The sequence below is a fragment of the Hirundo rustica genome, chromosome Z (assembly GCF_015227805.2).
Source record: "Hirundo rustica isolate bHirRus1 chromosome Z, bHirRus1.pri.v3, whole genome shotgun sequence".
In the NCBI taxonomy this organism is placed as follows: Eukaryota; Metazoa; Chordata; class Aves; order Passeriformes; family Hirundinidae; genus Hirundo; species Hirundo rustica.
In genome coordinates this window covers 3,911,295-3,926,516 of record NC_053488.1, presented here as the reverse complement: position 1 = coordinate 3,926,516, position 15,222 = coordinate 3,911,295, and the positions used below count along the sequence as shown (strand labels likewise).

At 39.4% G+C, this 15,222-nt stretch overlaps 1 protein-coding gene across 1 annotated transcript in view; it reads right to left on the bottom strand.

Moving 5' to 3' along the window:
* Positions 1-1,593: 1,593 nt before the first annotated feature.
* The window catches only part of PGM5 (phosphoglucomutase 5), a 70,278-nt gene continuing 56,649 nt past the window's right edge, over positions 1,594-15,222 (bottom strand). The window contains exons 10-11 of the mRNA XM_040090805.1: positions 14,233-14,367; positions 1,594-3,147 (exon numbers count right to left, since the gene is read on the bottom strand). Of these exons, the coding sequence (XP_039946739.1) occupies positions 3,058-3,147; positions 14,233-14,367 (225 nt within the window). The 3' untranslated portion in view covers positions 1,594-3,057. The remainder of the gene's footprint in view (positions 3,148-14,232; positions 14,368-15,222) is intronic.

Genomic DNA, 15,222 nt, shown 5'->3' with positions numbered 1-15,222 from the left:
GTGGTGGTGTGGTTTTTTGGGTTTGTTATTGTTGTTTGTTTGTTTGTTTGTTTTCACTCTGGGAGCAGTCAATCACTTGTACATTTCACCTAGGAAAGTTTTGGCATCTCAGCCCTTGAGATAATCAAAACCAGCTACACATGGTCCTGGACAGCCTCCCCTACCAGACTCTGCTGTGAGCTGGGACACAGACTAGGTGATTTCCTGATGGCTCCTTCCAGCCTCGAGGATTCTGTGATCCTGTGGTTCAGGTGATTAGTATATTGCCTTCCAAATTGTCTCTGAACACAGAGAAAATATGAGGGTTTAGGAAACAGAATTATCCAAGCAAATGTCAGCGCAATCGCAGCTGAATAATACAGGAATCCTGCAAGTTCCAAACTTGAGGAAGCAGATAATTAAACAATAGCACAAAAGGGTGTGGGTCTCTGTCACAGTGCCTAGACACTGGGATAAGATGAACACTATTGACAACAGTTTTTCCTCTGCTGAATGTATGGTACGGTTTAAGAAGCTTTGTATCTTTTTGTAAATTCACAGAACTTGCTTTTTCCCACACATTCATATCTCACATTGATAATTAAAAGACCTCAAGAAATGCAGCAGACTCCATGAGACTGTGGCTACAGTCTTCTCCCACCTACATAAGCTATAAAAAGCTGTACTTGAGCCTTACCAAGTTTTATTCATCTTTTTGCAGAGAGAAGCAATTAACAGGTGGAAAATATCAGTTACTTTTTATCAGTACCACCCATCACCATAAAAAAAGGGAGGGTGAGTGGATTTAGGGTTAGCCTACTTCTTCAAGACTGCTGTTGGACAGCTATTCAAAACCACACACAAACAGCCCTTTTCTCCATTTCAGTACACAGGCACAACTAATGTTTCCCCCGTGCAGGACAAAGTCAATACAGAGATTTTAAAACATGACCTTTGTTTATGATGACTGCCTTCATCAAACAGACTGTCATTTACTGCAGCTCTAGTGACAGCTTTCTGATAAAAGCACAAGTATGTTTCTTCAGTCTTCATCTGTTCTTGAATCTTCCCACTGCACCCTGAAAGACACCCAGCTTCAGTACATCCTTACTTTTCAAACTGCATTCTCCCCATTCCGGAAAAGCTTGGCAAATTGGATACTCCAAAGTATAAACAGCCAGTTCACTATGTAATCAAAAATCATTTCATTGTCAGAGAATGTGTAAGTGATTTTACAAGTTTTAGGGGACTGACTTTCAGAATGTTCTTTCGCACAACCCAGTAATTTGAACTGTCAAAATTCAGAATGTGTCTGTGGTTGACCATGTGTGATCTACTAGTTAGGATTTTATTATCCTGCACCTAGAAACATTTAATCACTAATAAATACAAAACATTAGATTAAAAAAGGTTTCTGTGAAGATGAGTGCTCTTACAATATAAAGTAGATGTCCAAAAAATGTGAGAATGTCATGGTCATATAAAAGAAAAATCTTTATAAAAGGAACTAAAGTCTTATAATCTCTTTTGGCTTATGGAAACAATGAAGGGTAAGGTAGAAAACTAAGTGAGAACATTCATACCTCGTTCGTTTAGAGTCAATTAAGAATAATGTAATTGTAATAAAGGCAATTTTATTAGGATGCTTGAAAGTGCAGGGTGTCTTGTCCACAATTAGGTATTAAGACAGATATACAGCATTACTCTTTATTGTACGCTAAGTGCCATAGCCATTTTTTGACGGAAGTGTTGAAAGAAATTTAAACAATTTCCTTTGCTGCAATATTATATAAATTGTACTAAAATCTGACAACCACAATGAATTGCAATACACTGCAAAGAGGCAAGCTGCACAAAGCCACCTTGACGAATGGTACAAGTGACCACACCATTTCCAAGGAAGCAAAGCTCTCAAGCAAATCACATGCATAAAGTGTTGCGTTCTTTTTCAGAGCACAGAATTGTAGCTAGAACTTCTGTATCATTTCACAAGCAGAAAAATGCTGATGTCCATATCCCCAACAGCCTTCTCAGATCTATGCCGGGAATGTCTCTTGCACTCCCCAAATTTCTATTGCATGATCCACTGTTACCAAGAATCTAACAGAAACTGTGTCCAGAGGGTGAATCAGAGTAGTATTTCCATTCAATTGATTAGGATTTGTTTAATTCCCTCTTACTCATTTACTTCATGGTTAGTGGAGCAGGAGTATTCCAAAGACTTTAAGAAACTTCTGTAACCCCTTCTTAAAGGATTGCTGAACTTGCAGAGATTATCTTTCAAACACAGTAAGCACCAGTATCATCTCCTGACGTGAGGAATATTGCAGAAGACAGTCAGATTCCATACCCGACATATTGCTGGAAGGACAAAATCAGCTCTATAGCACAAAGGCCTCCTTTCGGAGGAAAAAAACCCCAAAGAGTCAAAAAATAAGGAAAATCTAAAGGCACAAGTCACATTGATATGTTTTAAAAGCAGGGGTAACAAAGTATGGAATAACCCCATCTGTGGGAGCAAGTCTAAGTGTGTATACAGCACTGCTGTCAGCATGCATCTGTGAGCAACAGGAGAGGCCTGAGAGGAGGCATGGAGCCAGGGGAGGAAATGCACCCCGTGCAGAGCTTAGTACACAGCCCTACGACTCAGACATGCTCTGAAAACCTCTTCAGAAACCTACCAGAGGGGGACAAGAATCCCAAACAGTACTCACCAAGCATGTCTTTGCTTTGCAACTCCCTCTCTCCCCCTAACTGAAATTTCACCAACTTTTATCATAGCATTCAAAACCAAGCAGTTGACATTTTTTGGCTACATTACTGACAACATTTGAATGTTAAGGCCTCTTTCTTTGGTTATACTGTTATCAGAAATTATTATACTGCAGGTAAAACAAGTCAATACACTATTGCATCTGGAGGTCAATGCAAATTATTATGCTTAATGTTATATTGAATTTTTCTTCCCACCTAACTTTTAAAATCATACAAGGCACAAATGGCTAACGAATTTTAACAAGGTTCTGTATCTTCCTTGCTGTTCCTCTTTTGGCCCTGGTTTAACAATCTTCTGTGGCTTCAGGTGATGACAGTGGGTCCCTTTCGTCCTGTCCTCTCATGAATCTGAGATATTTTCAGTGCAATTGCTATAAGAGGACTCAGCACAGCCTAAAGATGAAGAAATACACTGAATTACATAAAGCAGAAACATCAAAATACATCTTGCATTTATAAATACTTTTTTTAACTGTACAATTACACAATAACAATAGCAAATAATAGTATCAAAAACCGACAGAGCTATGGCGTCTATTAATGTTATACTTGACACAATGAAGTATCATGCTCAGCATATGTTTTGTGAAGTGTTACACTGAGTATACCGAAGCTCTGCAGAAAAGAGAAACCAGCAAATACACACTGTGCTGATCATGTCTCTGTGTAACAGGAAACGTGGAGCTCTTTGAAATCTCCAGTACAAAACAACCCAGAAATAACAGAGGTAGACTTGTTTGTACTCTGATGAGGTGAAGCCACATAGATGATATTTTCTTCCTAAATACACTTAATATGTGAAGCTTAGGGTCAGAAGGTACTGTAACAACTAACTACCTTAACAGAATTCACAGAAGTGTGTTTTGACTAATACCACATGCAATTGTATTGATAGGATAAATTCCAATGGAACAGCATGAACTTTCAGGTTTCAGGCTACAGACCTTAATTAAAAGCCATTTATAGGCCTGGATGGGCGAGTACAGATGGCAACTATGATAGTACCACATGAAAATCAGGTAAAACACGATTTTTAAAATGGCAATTGTATCTTTCCAATTCAGTCAACCAATCTTTCAGTTAGTTAAATGATTCACAAAGATAAAATGGCAGAACTGAGTTTTGTGTGAAGACTTTCTTTTCAGAGACTCATATATTTGGTTACCAAACGAATTCTTTGACCCATAGAGATTTTCTACAGCTGCCCCTTTCAAATAAACTAATTTCAGCTCCACATACATTAGGTTTGAGAATCAAATTAAGCAGAACAGTAATTCTGGAGATTTACATACACCATTTTTTATAAGCCAATATAATCAATACTTTGTTTCAGCCACCCAACAGTTTTTGACTGGATGAGATGCTTGCTTTATTTATGCAAAGAGTCAGACAGTTAAATCAGAAGACTGAAGAGACTAACTGTGCAAGCAGAGTCGTGGAATAACACCACGAATGCCATTGGTGTCAAGTGAGTTTATGATTAAGCTCAGTTATGCACAAGTGTGAGCAGTCTGACATGTTATTGTTAAGAAAGCTCCATATTTGTAGATATCTATCTACTGAATAATCACTGAAGCAGAACACAAGTCTATTAAAGTCAAACATACTTAGAGAAGATTAATATGTAGAGCACAAACTCACATCTGTAAGCAAATGCTGCAAAAGTAAATAATAAAATGTGCCGATTTATAAGGTCTGGATGAGACTAAAGCATTTGAAGTTCTCCAGAGCTCCTTCCTCTAAGAAACCTCTTCCTTATTTAATCTACAAAGTACAATTAAAATTAAAAAGCAACTCTCCTGACCTGCTTAATTGAACCCTGCTTTTTTAGGCAACAAATGCACTCTAAATTAAAAAAAAAAAAAAACCAAAACACAATTCTGAAACAAAACACAGAATTAAATGAGTTTATGTTACATCCATTTACAAAAACAATTTAGCTTGCCAAATGATTCCAATTACTGCTAAGTATTCTGCTTGCTGCAATCATGCTTCTCAATAGAGAAAGTCCTTTTTAAATTGTCTTTCCACAGGGTAATTTAAATTTTACACTTTCTTCACACAAAATATGTAAAAAAGGCAAAAGTGCATCCTATTTGGAAAGGCAAGAACAGGACAGAATAACAAGAAAGTAGGACTACTTTGCCTTTTAAAAATTCCTTTACCTCTGCCATGGATAGTTTACATTTCAGTTACGAGATAAATCTCAGCCAACAACCATTTATCACTAATATTCCTCTAGAAAGACTTCTATATCTCAAGGAGATCTTTTTAAAAAGTATTCTTCTTTGGTTCTGTCTACTTGAGAAATCATAAAACTTTACTATTGACATTTCCACTCTAAGTGGCAATTGAAATGACTCTGTATGTTAAATAGCCCGCTTATCTCTTGGCAACTCTTTAGGACATATGGCATGTTACCCCTTAGATAAAATGTAAGCATTGAAAATTAACAGAACAGACTTAATTAGAATCTTGCTTTAGTAATCACAGATGGAAGTTATCTCTCTAAAAAATAACTGTGAGGAACGATTACGAGGAAATAAATCAAGCAAGCAGATATCTAACACTAGGCAAATACAGATTAAAAGCCTTTTGCTTGGGAATAATCTGTACCAGAGCTGTCAGACACATATCATTCCTGCTTGGCTCATTAGCAATTTTTCTGTGATCTTGCAAGAACACTCCATACAATTTCCTCTCTTCTAATCAAGGTCTCAGATAAGATTTGTCCCATGATGCATCTGGTTTATCAAAAAGTTAGGGAGGGTTGAAATGTACCTGCTTGCATGTTAAAAGCTCAGCATTGCCTGTACATCCTGCAGAGCTTCTGCAGTAAGGGCTGAACACACAGCTCAGCACAGTGTGCCTTCCATTAAAAAAAAAACCCCAGACGTCTTTGGAAACGTTAATGCTACAGCCACCTGTCCTAAAAGATATAAGTGATGTGGTTCATTGTGAAACAAACTGAACTGGCTCTGTGATATCCACAGCAGTGGTGGTGTTCAGCTGATTCAGTTGAGAACACCACCTTCCACAGAAAAAAAGGAAACTGACCTCTCTGTTCTTGTGCACAGTCTGTCTGTTAACTCAAACAAAATTACAATAAGGGTCAAGAAGCCTTTCGTTCTGCCGCTGGCAATAGAGGAGGGCAGGCATAAGGGGTGAAATAAATTGAAGGAAAATGAACCAAGTGGAGCATAAAGACATCTATGTTTCGATCTGTGTTTTTTCTAGTATATCCAGAGAGCTTTGAGGGAAGATCAGGTTTGATTAACTAATTTCCTTGATTTGTGGAATATTTTATAATTAGTACCCCAAGATTTATTTCCTTTGCAGTCCCCATTGATTTAAAATTTCTTAACCCTACAGTGTGACTTTGGGAAGAATCTGAAGCTAAATTACCTGACCAGCACAAACATGCTGCATTATCTACGAGTGTGTTCAAACAGATCTAAGTCTCCACATTCCATGTGTCCTCTAAGAAAATCTTATGGATTTTAGTAGTAAAAGCAAAACTTTTATTATGGTTCAACTCCAGCCAGCAACTAAGTACCCTGCAGCTGCTCGCTCCCTCTCCTGCCCCTGGCAGATTGATAGAGAATTGGAAAAATGTAAAACCCATGGGATAAGCACAGCTTAGTAACAGAAATAAACTAAGAGACAATAGCAAAATTAGTAATAGAATGAAAAAGAGAGAGGAATAAAATCCAACCAAACTCCCACAAGTGATGCATAGTAGAGCAGCCCGCTACCCACTGACTGATGATCAGCCTGACCTGAGCTGCCATCAGCCCCTCACAGCTAACTCCCCCTGAGTTAATACACTGAACATAATGATCTGTGATACGGATGTTTGGCCAGTTCAGATCACCCATCGAAGCTATAGTCCCTCCCAGATTCCTGTGGATCTCCTCACTGAGTGAGCATGGGAGCGAAGTCCTTGACATGGGTTAATTCTACTTAGCAACAACTACAACATCAGTGTGTTATCAACATTATTCTCATACCAAATCCAAAACAGCACTGTACCACCTACTAAGAAGAAAATCACCTCTAGCCAGATGAAACCAGAATGATTTTATATGATTTTTATGGACGGTACTGTATGTTCTGATAGCTAACCAGAGGCATGCTAAAAACCCCAATGCCTCAAAAGTAAACAGAGGCAATAATTGTCTAGTAAACTGCACAACGCTTAGTGTTGTTTCAGTGTCCTGACAGAACCACATAGATTCCTTTCACTTTGTCCCAATTAAGTGATACAGAACCCAGGAATTCTGGGTTGTTGATTTCAGTTCCCTGCTCTTGGGCCATCTCATAAACCAACATTTTTTATAATCATTCATATAAACAATCAAATATAACAGGTTTTTTTCATATACCAAACAAGATCCACCTGAAAATCAGGGGGTTTTTTCCCTCTGCTGTTCACTGCTTGTTTCAGAAATTCAGTGTTTGATGATCAAGATGTATTTTTAACCTTTTAAGCCTTTTCCAATAAAAACACAAAGAAGCATCTCTGGCCCCAAAATCTTTGCTCGGCTGCCACTAATCTTATGATTCTGTAGCTAACTAGTACATTGTTTACTAGTCTTCAGCAAAAGTAACTGCAGCATTTGTGATTCAATGCATCCTATTTAAAGAGTACCCAATATAGACTGCAGACAACTGAAGGAACTGGCTGATGTAGTTGCACAACCAATCTTCATGATGTTTGAAAAGTCATGGCAGTCAGGGCACGTCCCAGGTGACTGGAAAAAGGGGAAAACATTGTATCCACCTTTAAGAAGGGTAGAAAGGAGGACCCTGAGAAATATTGATCTCACCTCTGCCTGGGAAGATAGGAACAGATGCCCCTAAGGCTGTACACATGTAGGACAGGGAGGTGATTCAGGACAGACAACACAACTGCACCAAGGGCAGGTCCCACCTGATCATCCCAGTGGCTTTCTCTGATGAGGTGACTGCAGCAGTGGACAAGGGAAGGGTTACAGATGTCGTTTATCTGTCATTTTACTGCAAAGCCTTTAGCACAGTCCTCCCACAACATCCTTCTCTCTTGATTGGAGAGAGATGGATTCAATGGGTGGACCGTTCGGTGGACGCGGAATTGGTTTGACAGTCATATCCAGAGGGTAGAGGTCAGTGGACTTCAGTGACAAATGGTGTCCTTCAGGGGTCCATAATGGGACCAGTGTTATCGACACTTTATTAATGACATGGATGAAGACATGAACCTGAGTGGTGCACCTGACATACCTAAAGGATGGGATTCCTCCACGGAAATCTCATAGACGGAGTTCATAAGAAAAAATGCAAGGTGCTGCATCTGTATCTCCAGTATCAGCCCAGGCTGTGGTGAACAGATCAGAGCAGCCCTGCCCAGGAGGACCTGGGGGTGCTGCAGGGTGAGAGCTGGACATGACCCAGCCATGGGCACTCCCAGCCCAGAGAGCCAAACGTGTCCTGGGCTGCATCCAGAGCAGTGTGGGCAGCAGGGCCAGGGAGGAGATTCTGTCCCTCTGCTCTGCTCTGCTCAGACCCCACCTGCAGAGCTGCATCAGCTCTGGGGTCCCAGCGCAGGGAGGACATGGACCTGCGAAGCAGGTCCAAAGGAGGGACACCAAGCTGAACAGAGGGATGGAGCACCTGCTCTCTGAGGAAAGGCTGATAGAACTGAATTTGCTCAACCTGGCAAACAGAAGGCCTGGGGGTGACCTAACTGCAGCCTTCCAGAACCTAAAGGGAGCCTACAAGAGAGAGAGGAACTTTTTAGAGTGGCATGTAGGACAAGTGGGAATAGAATCAAACTGAGAGTAGTTTAGATTAGATACTAGGAGGAAATCCTTTACTGTGAGGCGAGTGAGGCACTGGAACAGGTTGTCTTGAAAAGCTGTAGATGTCCCACCCCCCATCTTCAAAATCATGTGTGGATGGAGCTCTGAGCAATCTGGTCTGGTGAGAGATGTTCCTGCCCATGGCAGAGGGGCTGGAACTAGACGATCTTAAAGGTCCCTTCCAACCCAAACCATTCTGTAATTCTGTGACTCTAGGACAACACCTATTTATTGCTGATAGAATTCACATAATAAATTATAACACACTGTAAACAGAGCTAATTAAGTCATTATCAGAATAATGGGGACTACTGACACTCTTTCCAGGACACTTATCCTGAAGCAGCAGCACAACATGCTGTTGAAGAACACACTGGATTTACAAGTACAGCCATAGTGGGTCACTTCTTTCTTTGCCTTGTGTATGAAACTTCCTGTTTGAATCTTATCCAAGTTCAATAATACAACCATGTGGCTAAAAACAGGACGTGTACAAATGTACAAATATCAAATATTGAGGTGACCTAATAAAGTCAGGCTATAAATGAGACTAAAGGTCAGCAAGGTCTTATTTTAGTACTTCATACACTTCAATATATCTATACTTTTTACAACTGTATTAAATTTAGGAAAACTCATAACTCTGTTCACTTAGAAAAAGATACATGCCAGTGCATAGAGGTCCAATACATACAAGACTTCAGAGAGAAACCTGTTGTTTGTTATAATGAATTGAACTTTCTGAAATGCTATTTGGATGCCTATTTGAATAGTTAAAAACAAAGAAATAATTTTTAAATATAAATCTTCCATGTGAAAACTATCTGGAAAGCACTATTCTCAGGAATGCCCGGTGATGAGGGACGTCCCCTGACAAGCCACATCAATGGAGTGGCCTTTATTTCTAGAGCAGAATATTTCAGTTTTGGAAAAGCATTAGGCATTGTTTCCGAGACTCTGTTTTGGATCTAGATTGCACCACCACTCTAAGTTATGCAATATTCAAATTGAATATTCAAAATTGAATTGAAATATTCAAATTGAAATATTCAAATTCAAAACACACTGAACTGGATTTGATTGAATTGAAAACATCGAGTTGTTTTTGGTATACTTTGGAGAGAGTATGATGGTGATTTTTCTTTATTGCTTCTGGTTTTGACTTTTGATACTGACTTACAGGAAGAACTGAACAAAAAAAAGTTGCAACCTCTTATCTCCCATGTATCCATGAAGCTGCTTCTGCAAATTTCTTTAAATAGATCATTCAATAGCCAGAAGTCATGGCTACTCACACTTATCCATGACCTCAAACATCTAATAAATGGCATATTTTACCCCTTTCCCCTGAACTCTTTTGCTGTAGATCAGGAAGCTGTCTATGCTTTATGCTAGGTAGAAAGTATTACCAACTGATTGCACAAAAGATGGTACTAAAATATTACTTGATTGACTCTTACATTCATTAACAATTATGGTTTACAACATATACTGGCTTACATATAAATTGGAACAAAAGGTCAAAAAGGTCCATTTCAACTAAAAAGTGCCATAATTAGTGTTCCAGAATAATGTGTACATCTCAACATACATTGGAAAATGTAGTTCACAGGTTTGCTTACCTGTGAAATATTCAACATCAAAAGTTACACTGTTAAAGACTACAAAAGCAAACTAATGAACTTGAACACTGCTGTAAAGTTGGATGATTAATTTTGGAAAAGGCTTTGTCTGAAAGGAAAGGGGCAGGGGGAAAGGATGCTGGTATGAGTCAAATTACCATAATCATTCCACAAAATTGGACCTCCAACGTGACTGAGTTGTCTGTCAAGACAGAGACAATTATATTTTTGTGACAAAAAGCAAAAGATATATCAAGGTATTTTTGCCTTTCAGTTCAGGTTTTGACTGGACTTGTCACCAGGCAAAAAACATGGAGCATTATCTAAAATGAGACTGGTAAGAGATGGTGCAATAAACAGAACCTACTGAATATTTACTTAAGCAGCCAATCATCAAATAATCTTGTCTTGGTTTATGATATGACAGGTATGGAAGGGAGTTTTTCCTGGTCAGCTGTTTCAGAAAGAGTGAAATAATACAGAAACCACATATAGTTGTCTCCTCAATTACAAAGATCAATTACAGAAAAATACGCATTTATTATCCAAAATGTAGCAATTTTCTTCAGTATCATAAGATAATACATAAGGTATATACTTAACATACTTCTTTATGTCAGTCCTTTGTCCACTTATGTATACGCTGTGTTCCTATTACTGACAACAAATACACAGCAAAGTTCTTGACACTTCAAGTCTGTCACAGCTCTTTTACATGTGTGCATGTCAATATGAACTTTAAAGCAAACCAAACAATAAAGGAATTACAATATCAGGAGAACTCTGGTTCCCCTTCCTAGCAACGCTTTTTTCTGAAAAAGGAGGTTTTTATTCAGTCTCTTTTACATACTTCACTGAAGGGTATCAAATGTTCTCCTGAGAAATATTTAGTTATTTTTACACATGAGGATCTCCTAAAATTTATGCACTGCCTTCAAGTCCACCATATGCCTATCAGATACAATCTATGACCTTGTTGCTTCTAATGTACTCATGCTGTTGGCAAAGCATGCAGCCAGAGCACGGAAAGAGAAGCAGTGGGAACCGTGCAATACTATGCAATGAGAAACCAAATAAAGAATTTATTGTATTAATTGAGATGAAACATCTATTTATCCCAGATTTTGTGTGCATGGCAGGAGATGAGGAGAGTGCTTAACAGTACCATTTATTTCCTGAGGCAGTCTGGATATTAAAATGCCTGTCTGCACTGTATAAATGCAGGAAAGTCCCTGTAGAAAGTTTCAAGGCAATGACTTTTCTACCCCTGGGATTATTTGTTCACTAGTGAATATCCTGATTAAACAGCCAAAACTGCTGTGATCTGACAGGCTCCATTACCAGCACAGAAAAAAATCCCTTCCAGCCTTTCTTTTGTCTTTGGGAATAACACACCCTTTTGGTGCGCTGAATAAAAGACCAAACTCTGAAATCCTTGAGGGTACTCATAAACCCACCAGCCTGCTCAGGATGCCCTGAGGATGTTCCCCTGCACCCTGCAAGGCCCATTGCAGCCTGTCCCAGGGGTCCCTGAGCCAGGCTGTAGGAGCGCTTCTCTCCAGCCTTATCTCTGGCTCTGCTGCCCAGGTGGACCGCAGGCCCATGCTACAGGCAGCTTCTTTCCCTGAAAGACTGTATCCTGTCTCCAGTCTGGACTTTGACCCTGTCTCCTGAGTAGGTCCACAGTGTTACCTTGTCTCCAGCTTTGTCTCTGGTACCATCTCCTGCTGCCCCAGATGAACCCTGAATCTAATCCACCACATGTTGAGGGAGCTTGTTAGCAGAGAGCTGCCCTGTCCTCCTCACTTTCCGGCTGTAGGACTGTGCCCTGGACAAGGAGGGCACTGCCTCAGATGCAGCAGGTCTGGATGCCTGGCTCCTACCGCCTTCTGCAGCAGACCCATTTCCTGGACATGGTGTATTGCTGGTGAGACTTTATGCACCCCTTCCAAGCAAACGCAAGCAGAACAAAGGAAAAATGTAACAATAGGGCAGCACATCCCTCATATTTCTGAGGACCACCACTGCTCCCTCAATCTAGTCCCTTCACAAGTACAAAATTCACTGAGAACATTTGCTGTTTTCCACTAATTTAAAACAATGAATGTTAAATACTGAACATTCACTCTAGGTTACCTTAGGAGGCACACAAGCCTAAATTCTGCCTGAGTATTACTTCTCTCATTGAAAACAAAACAATCTGTCAATGCAGTAACAATTCCACTTTAAAATGCTCATTTGCAATGAAATACTCAAAAGTTTAGCCAAATAATGCTGCTAGTACATCCTCCACTGTTTTTTAGTATTTTTTGCTGGGATTTGTCAGACAAGAAACACATTCAGATCACATCTTTTGGTTACTGTAAGTCCACTTCAAACCTCTAAAATCAACTCACAGTCTGTCTCTTACTGTGACTTATTTTCATTTCATCTGTGCCTTACCCACATAGCATGAAGAACCATATTAAAAATGGTCAGCACAATCACAACTGATAAACAATTCATGCTGTAACAAAATTTGATGCAACTGTGGTGCATTGACCTTGGCTGGCTGTCAGGTGCCCAGCAGGCCACCCTATCACCCCGCCTCCATTCTGCACGGCCCATGGTGCCTGCTGTGAGCTGTTTCTCACAAACATCCCCTCCTTTCCTGCTGTTGGTGCACAGTGGGTTTGTTACCTTGCTTATGGATAGTATCACAGAGGGCTACTGCTTTGGCCTGTAGTGGGTCCATCTAGGAGCCAGCTGGAATTGCCTCTCTTTATCACAGAAGCAGCTTCTAGCAACTTCCCACAGAAGCCACCCCTGCAGCCCCCAGATACCAAAAGTTTACTATGTAAACCTAGTATAGCAGCAAGTGAAAATAAGAGTTGTAGCAGTATCTCCTGAAAGAAAATATTGTAATGATCCTGCTATAGCTGGGCAAACCTAGATACACAGAATAAAAATAGTAAAATATGCTCCTTTACTCTGTTGGAGCTTTAGCATTTTAAATGTTCTATCCAAGAAGTTACCGCAGGTGCAAACTGTTACTTAAAAATAAAAAAGCCAATAAATTTAAGAGATCATATCTGCAGGCATGGGATCTGCAATATTTCTGTGACAACTGAAGCACTTTTCGTGACTGATACATGGCTGTTTAACAGCATAAGAAGAAACTCACTAAGTTTGTGATCAGAATCTGGTGAAACACCAAACACTTACCTAGGATTCAAATTCATTTGACAGCATATATGTTTTGGTAGATTTGCATTTGCATTCCAGTCACGAACACACAACTGCATGAGACTTAAAACTACAGGGGCTTGATTTACTACAAGCCAAATGCTTAACTTCTTTTCCATGAAATATCCGTAGTCCTCTCTTGTATATCACAGCTTAAAGAACATTTACTAAGAACGTGAGAATGTGAAGTGTCATTTATTTTATTAATTGTATAAAGTATCTGCTGGACAATCCAGCAATTTGCTCTAAACCTTCACTCCTCTTAGGAAAGAGTCTGGTTATGATATAATTTTCAGACAGCTGCAAGTCTTTCCCTTACAAGCAATCCCTACATTGTTTAGACTCTGGTATCCATATTTCCCAACTGTACTCTGATTGTGAGGAATCCTTGCGACGCCCTAACTAAGCGGCTCTCAGATAACCTGCTTGAAAAATGGTTATCTTATTTTTAAAATACTGTTCCATAAATCAAATCACAACTCTAAAAATTCTGAAAAGAAAGTTCAAACTAAAATGACTTCTCCTAATAGACTTGAAGTCATTGCCCAGCATTTAACATGAGACATCGCAGTCCTTGACATTCCTGTGGTGTTGGATATTACACCAATATATATTTAAACTGGTCCTTCCTCAAAAGGTGTACATGTTCAAGACTAGGGAAATCATCTACAAACACAGTACATGGGTCAAAGGATTCACTGCTGCTTCTGATGAAAGATGAAAACCTGTAGCCACTGCTATTACCGAGGCAGTGCTTTACTTACTGACTTACTACAATGCTGTTGCATTACCTGTGGCTCCTTATTGTGTTGGCTAGGATCCTTTTCATAACTCTCTGCATAGATCCGCAGAGTAGCTCTCACATGACTAGAAGAACTCATTCTGAAGATGAGTCTGGAAGCATCTGAGAAAACAATCCGCAGCCCCTAGGAAAAGAGAAGGAACAGCATATATGTAAGGTGGCAGGACCTTTACAAATCACCATTCACTGCTCCAAAATAAAAGTGAAAGGAAGAGTCATTTGGATGCCATTCTTCTTTCCCCACAACTTTGGACAACTCACTCATTACTCCTTCTTCTCCTCTGAAGACTAGAAATGATGTGCATTTACTCCCATTCCCACATAACAAATACTCTCTTACTGAGAGTACTGATTTTATTTCTTTTACTTGATTTTCTTTTATTCTGCGTGGCAGAGCATAAAATCAATGGCCTGAGAAAAGAACATAAGATCACTAAAGTGGCCTAAGAAACAGCTAAGGATCAAAGAAACAGTTGTCAGTAGTCAATAAAAAAGACAGGACCAGTTGCTACCCCTCAAGTATCATGCATCAATATATGATTGCAAGAATTTCAGTAAGTCTGTAGTACAATTTGGGAAACTTAAGATGCTAATTAATTTCAAGTACATTAATCTATGCACATTAACTGTGCGCATAATAAAAAGGATTGATTAATTCATTAATTAAAAACTTGCTCTTCGCTGCCATCTTCACTGTTTTGTTTTTTTCTTCTCCCCCCTTTTATACTGCATATATGAAGATGTTTTTTTACACACCACATTCTGGGACCCACAGTTTCTGTACAGGAAGATCATTAAGACCAGAGGACTAAATTGCACAGATAAATAATTGCCGTGCTACAATATTCTACCAGCTGTGCATTAATACACATTCTTCGTGTGCATTATTCTTTATTCTAGTTCCCTTCATGTAAATGGTACCTTTAGACTAAATGCAACCTCTGATAAGCCACTGAACATTTCTTCCCCTTTGTCCCTC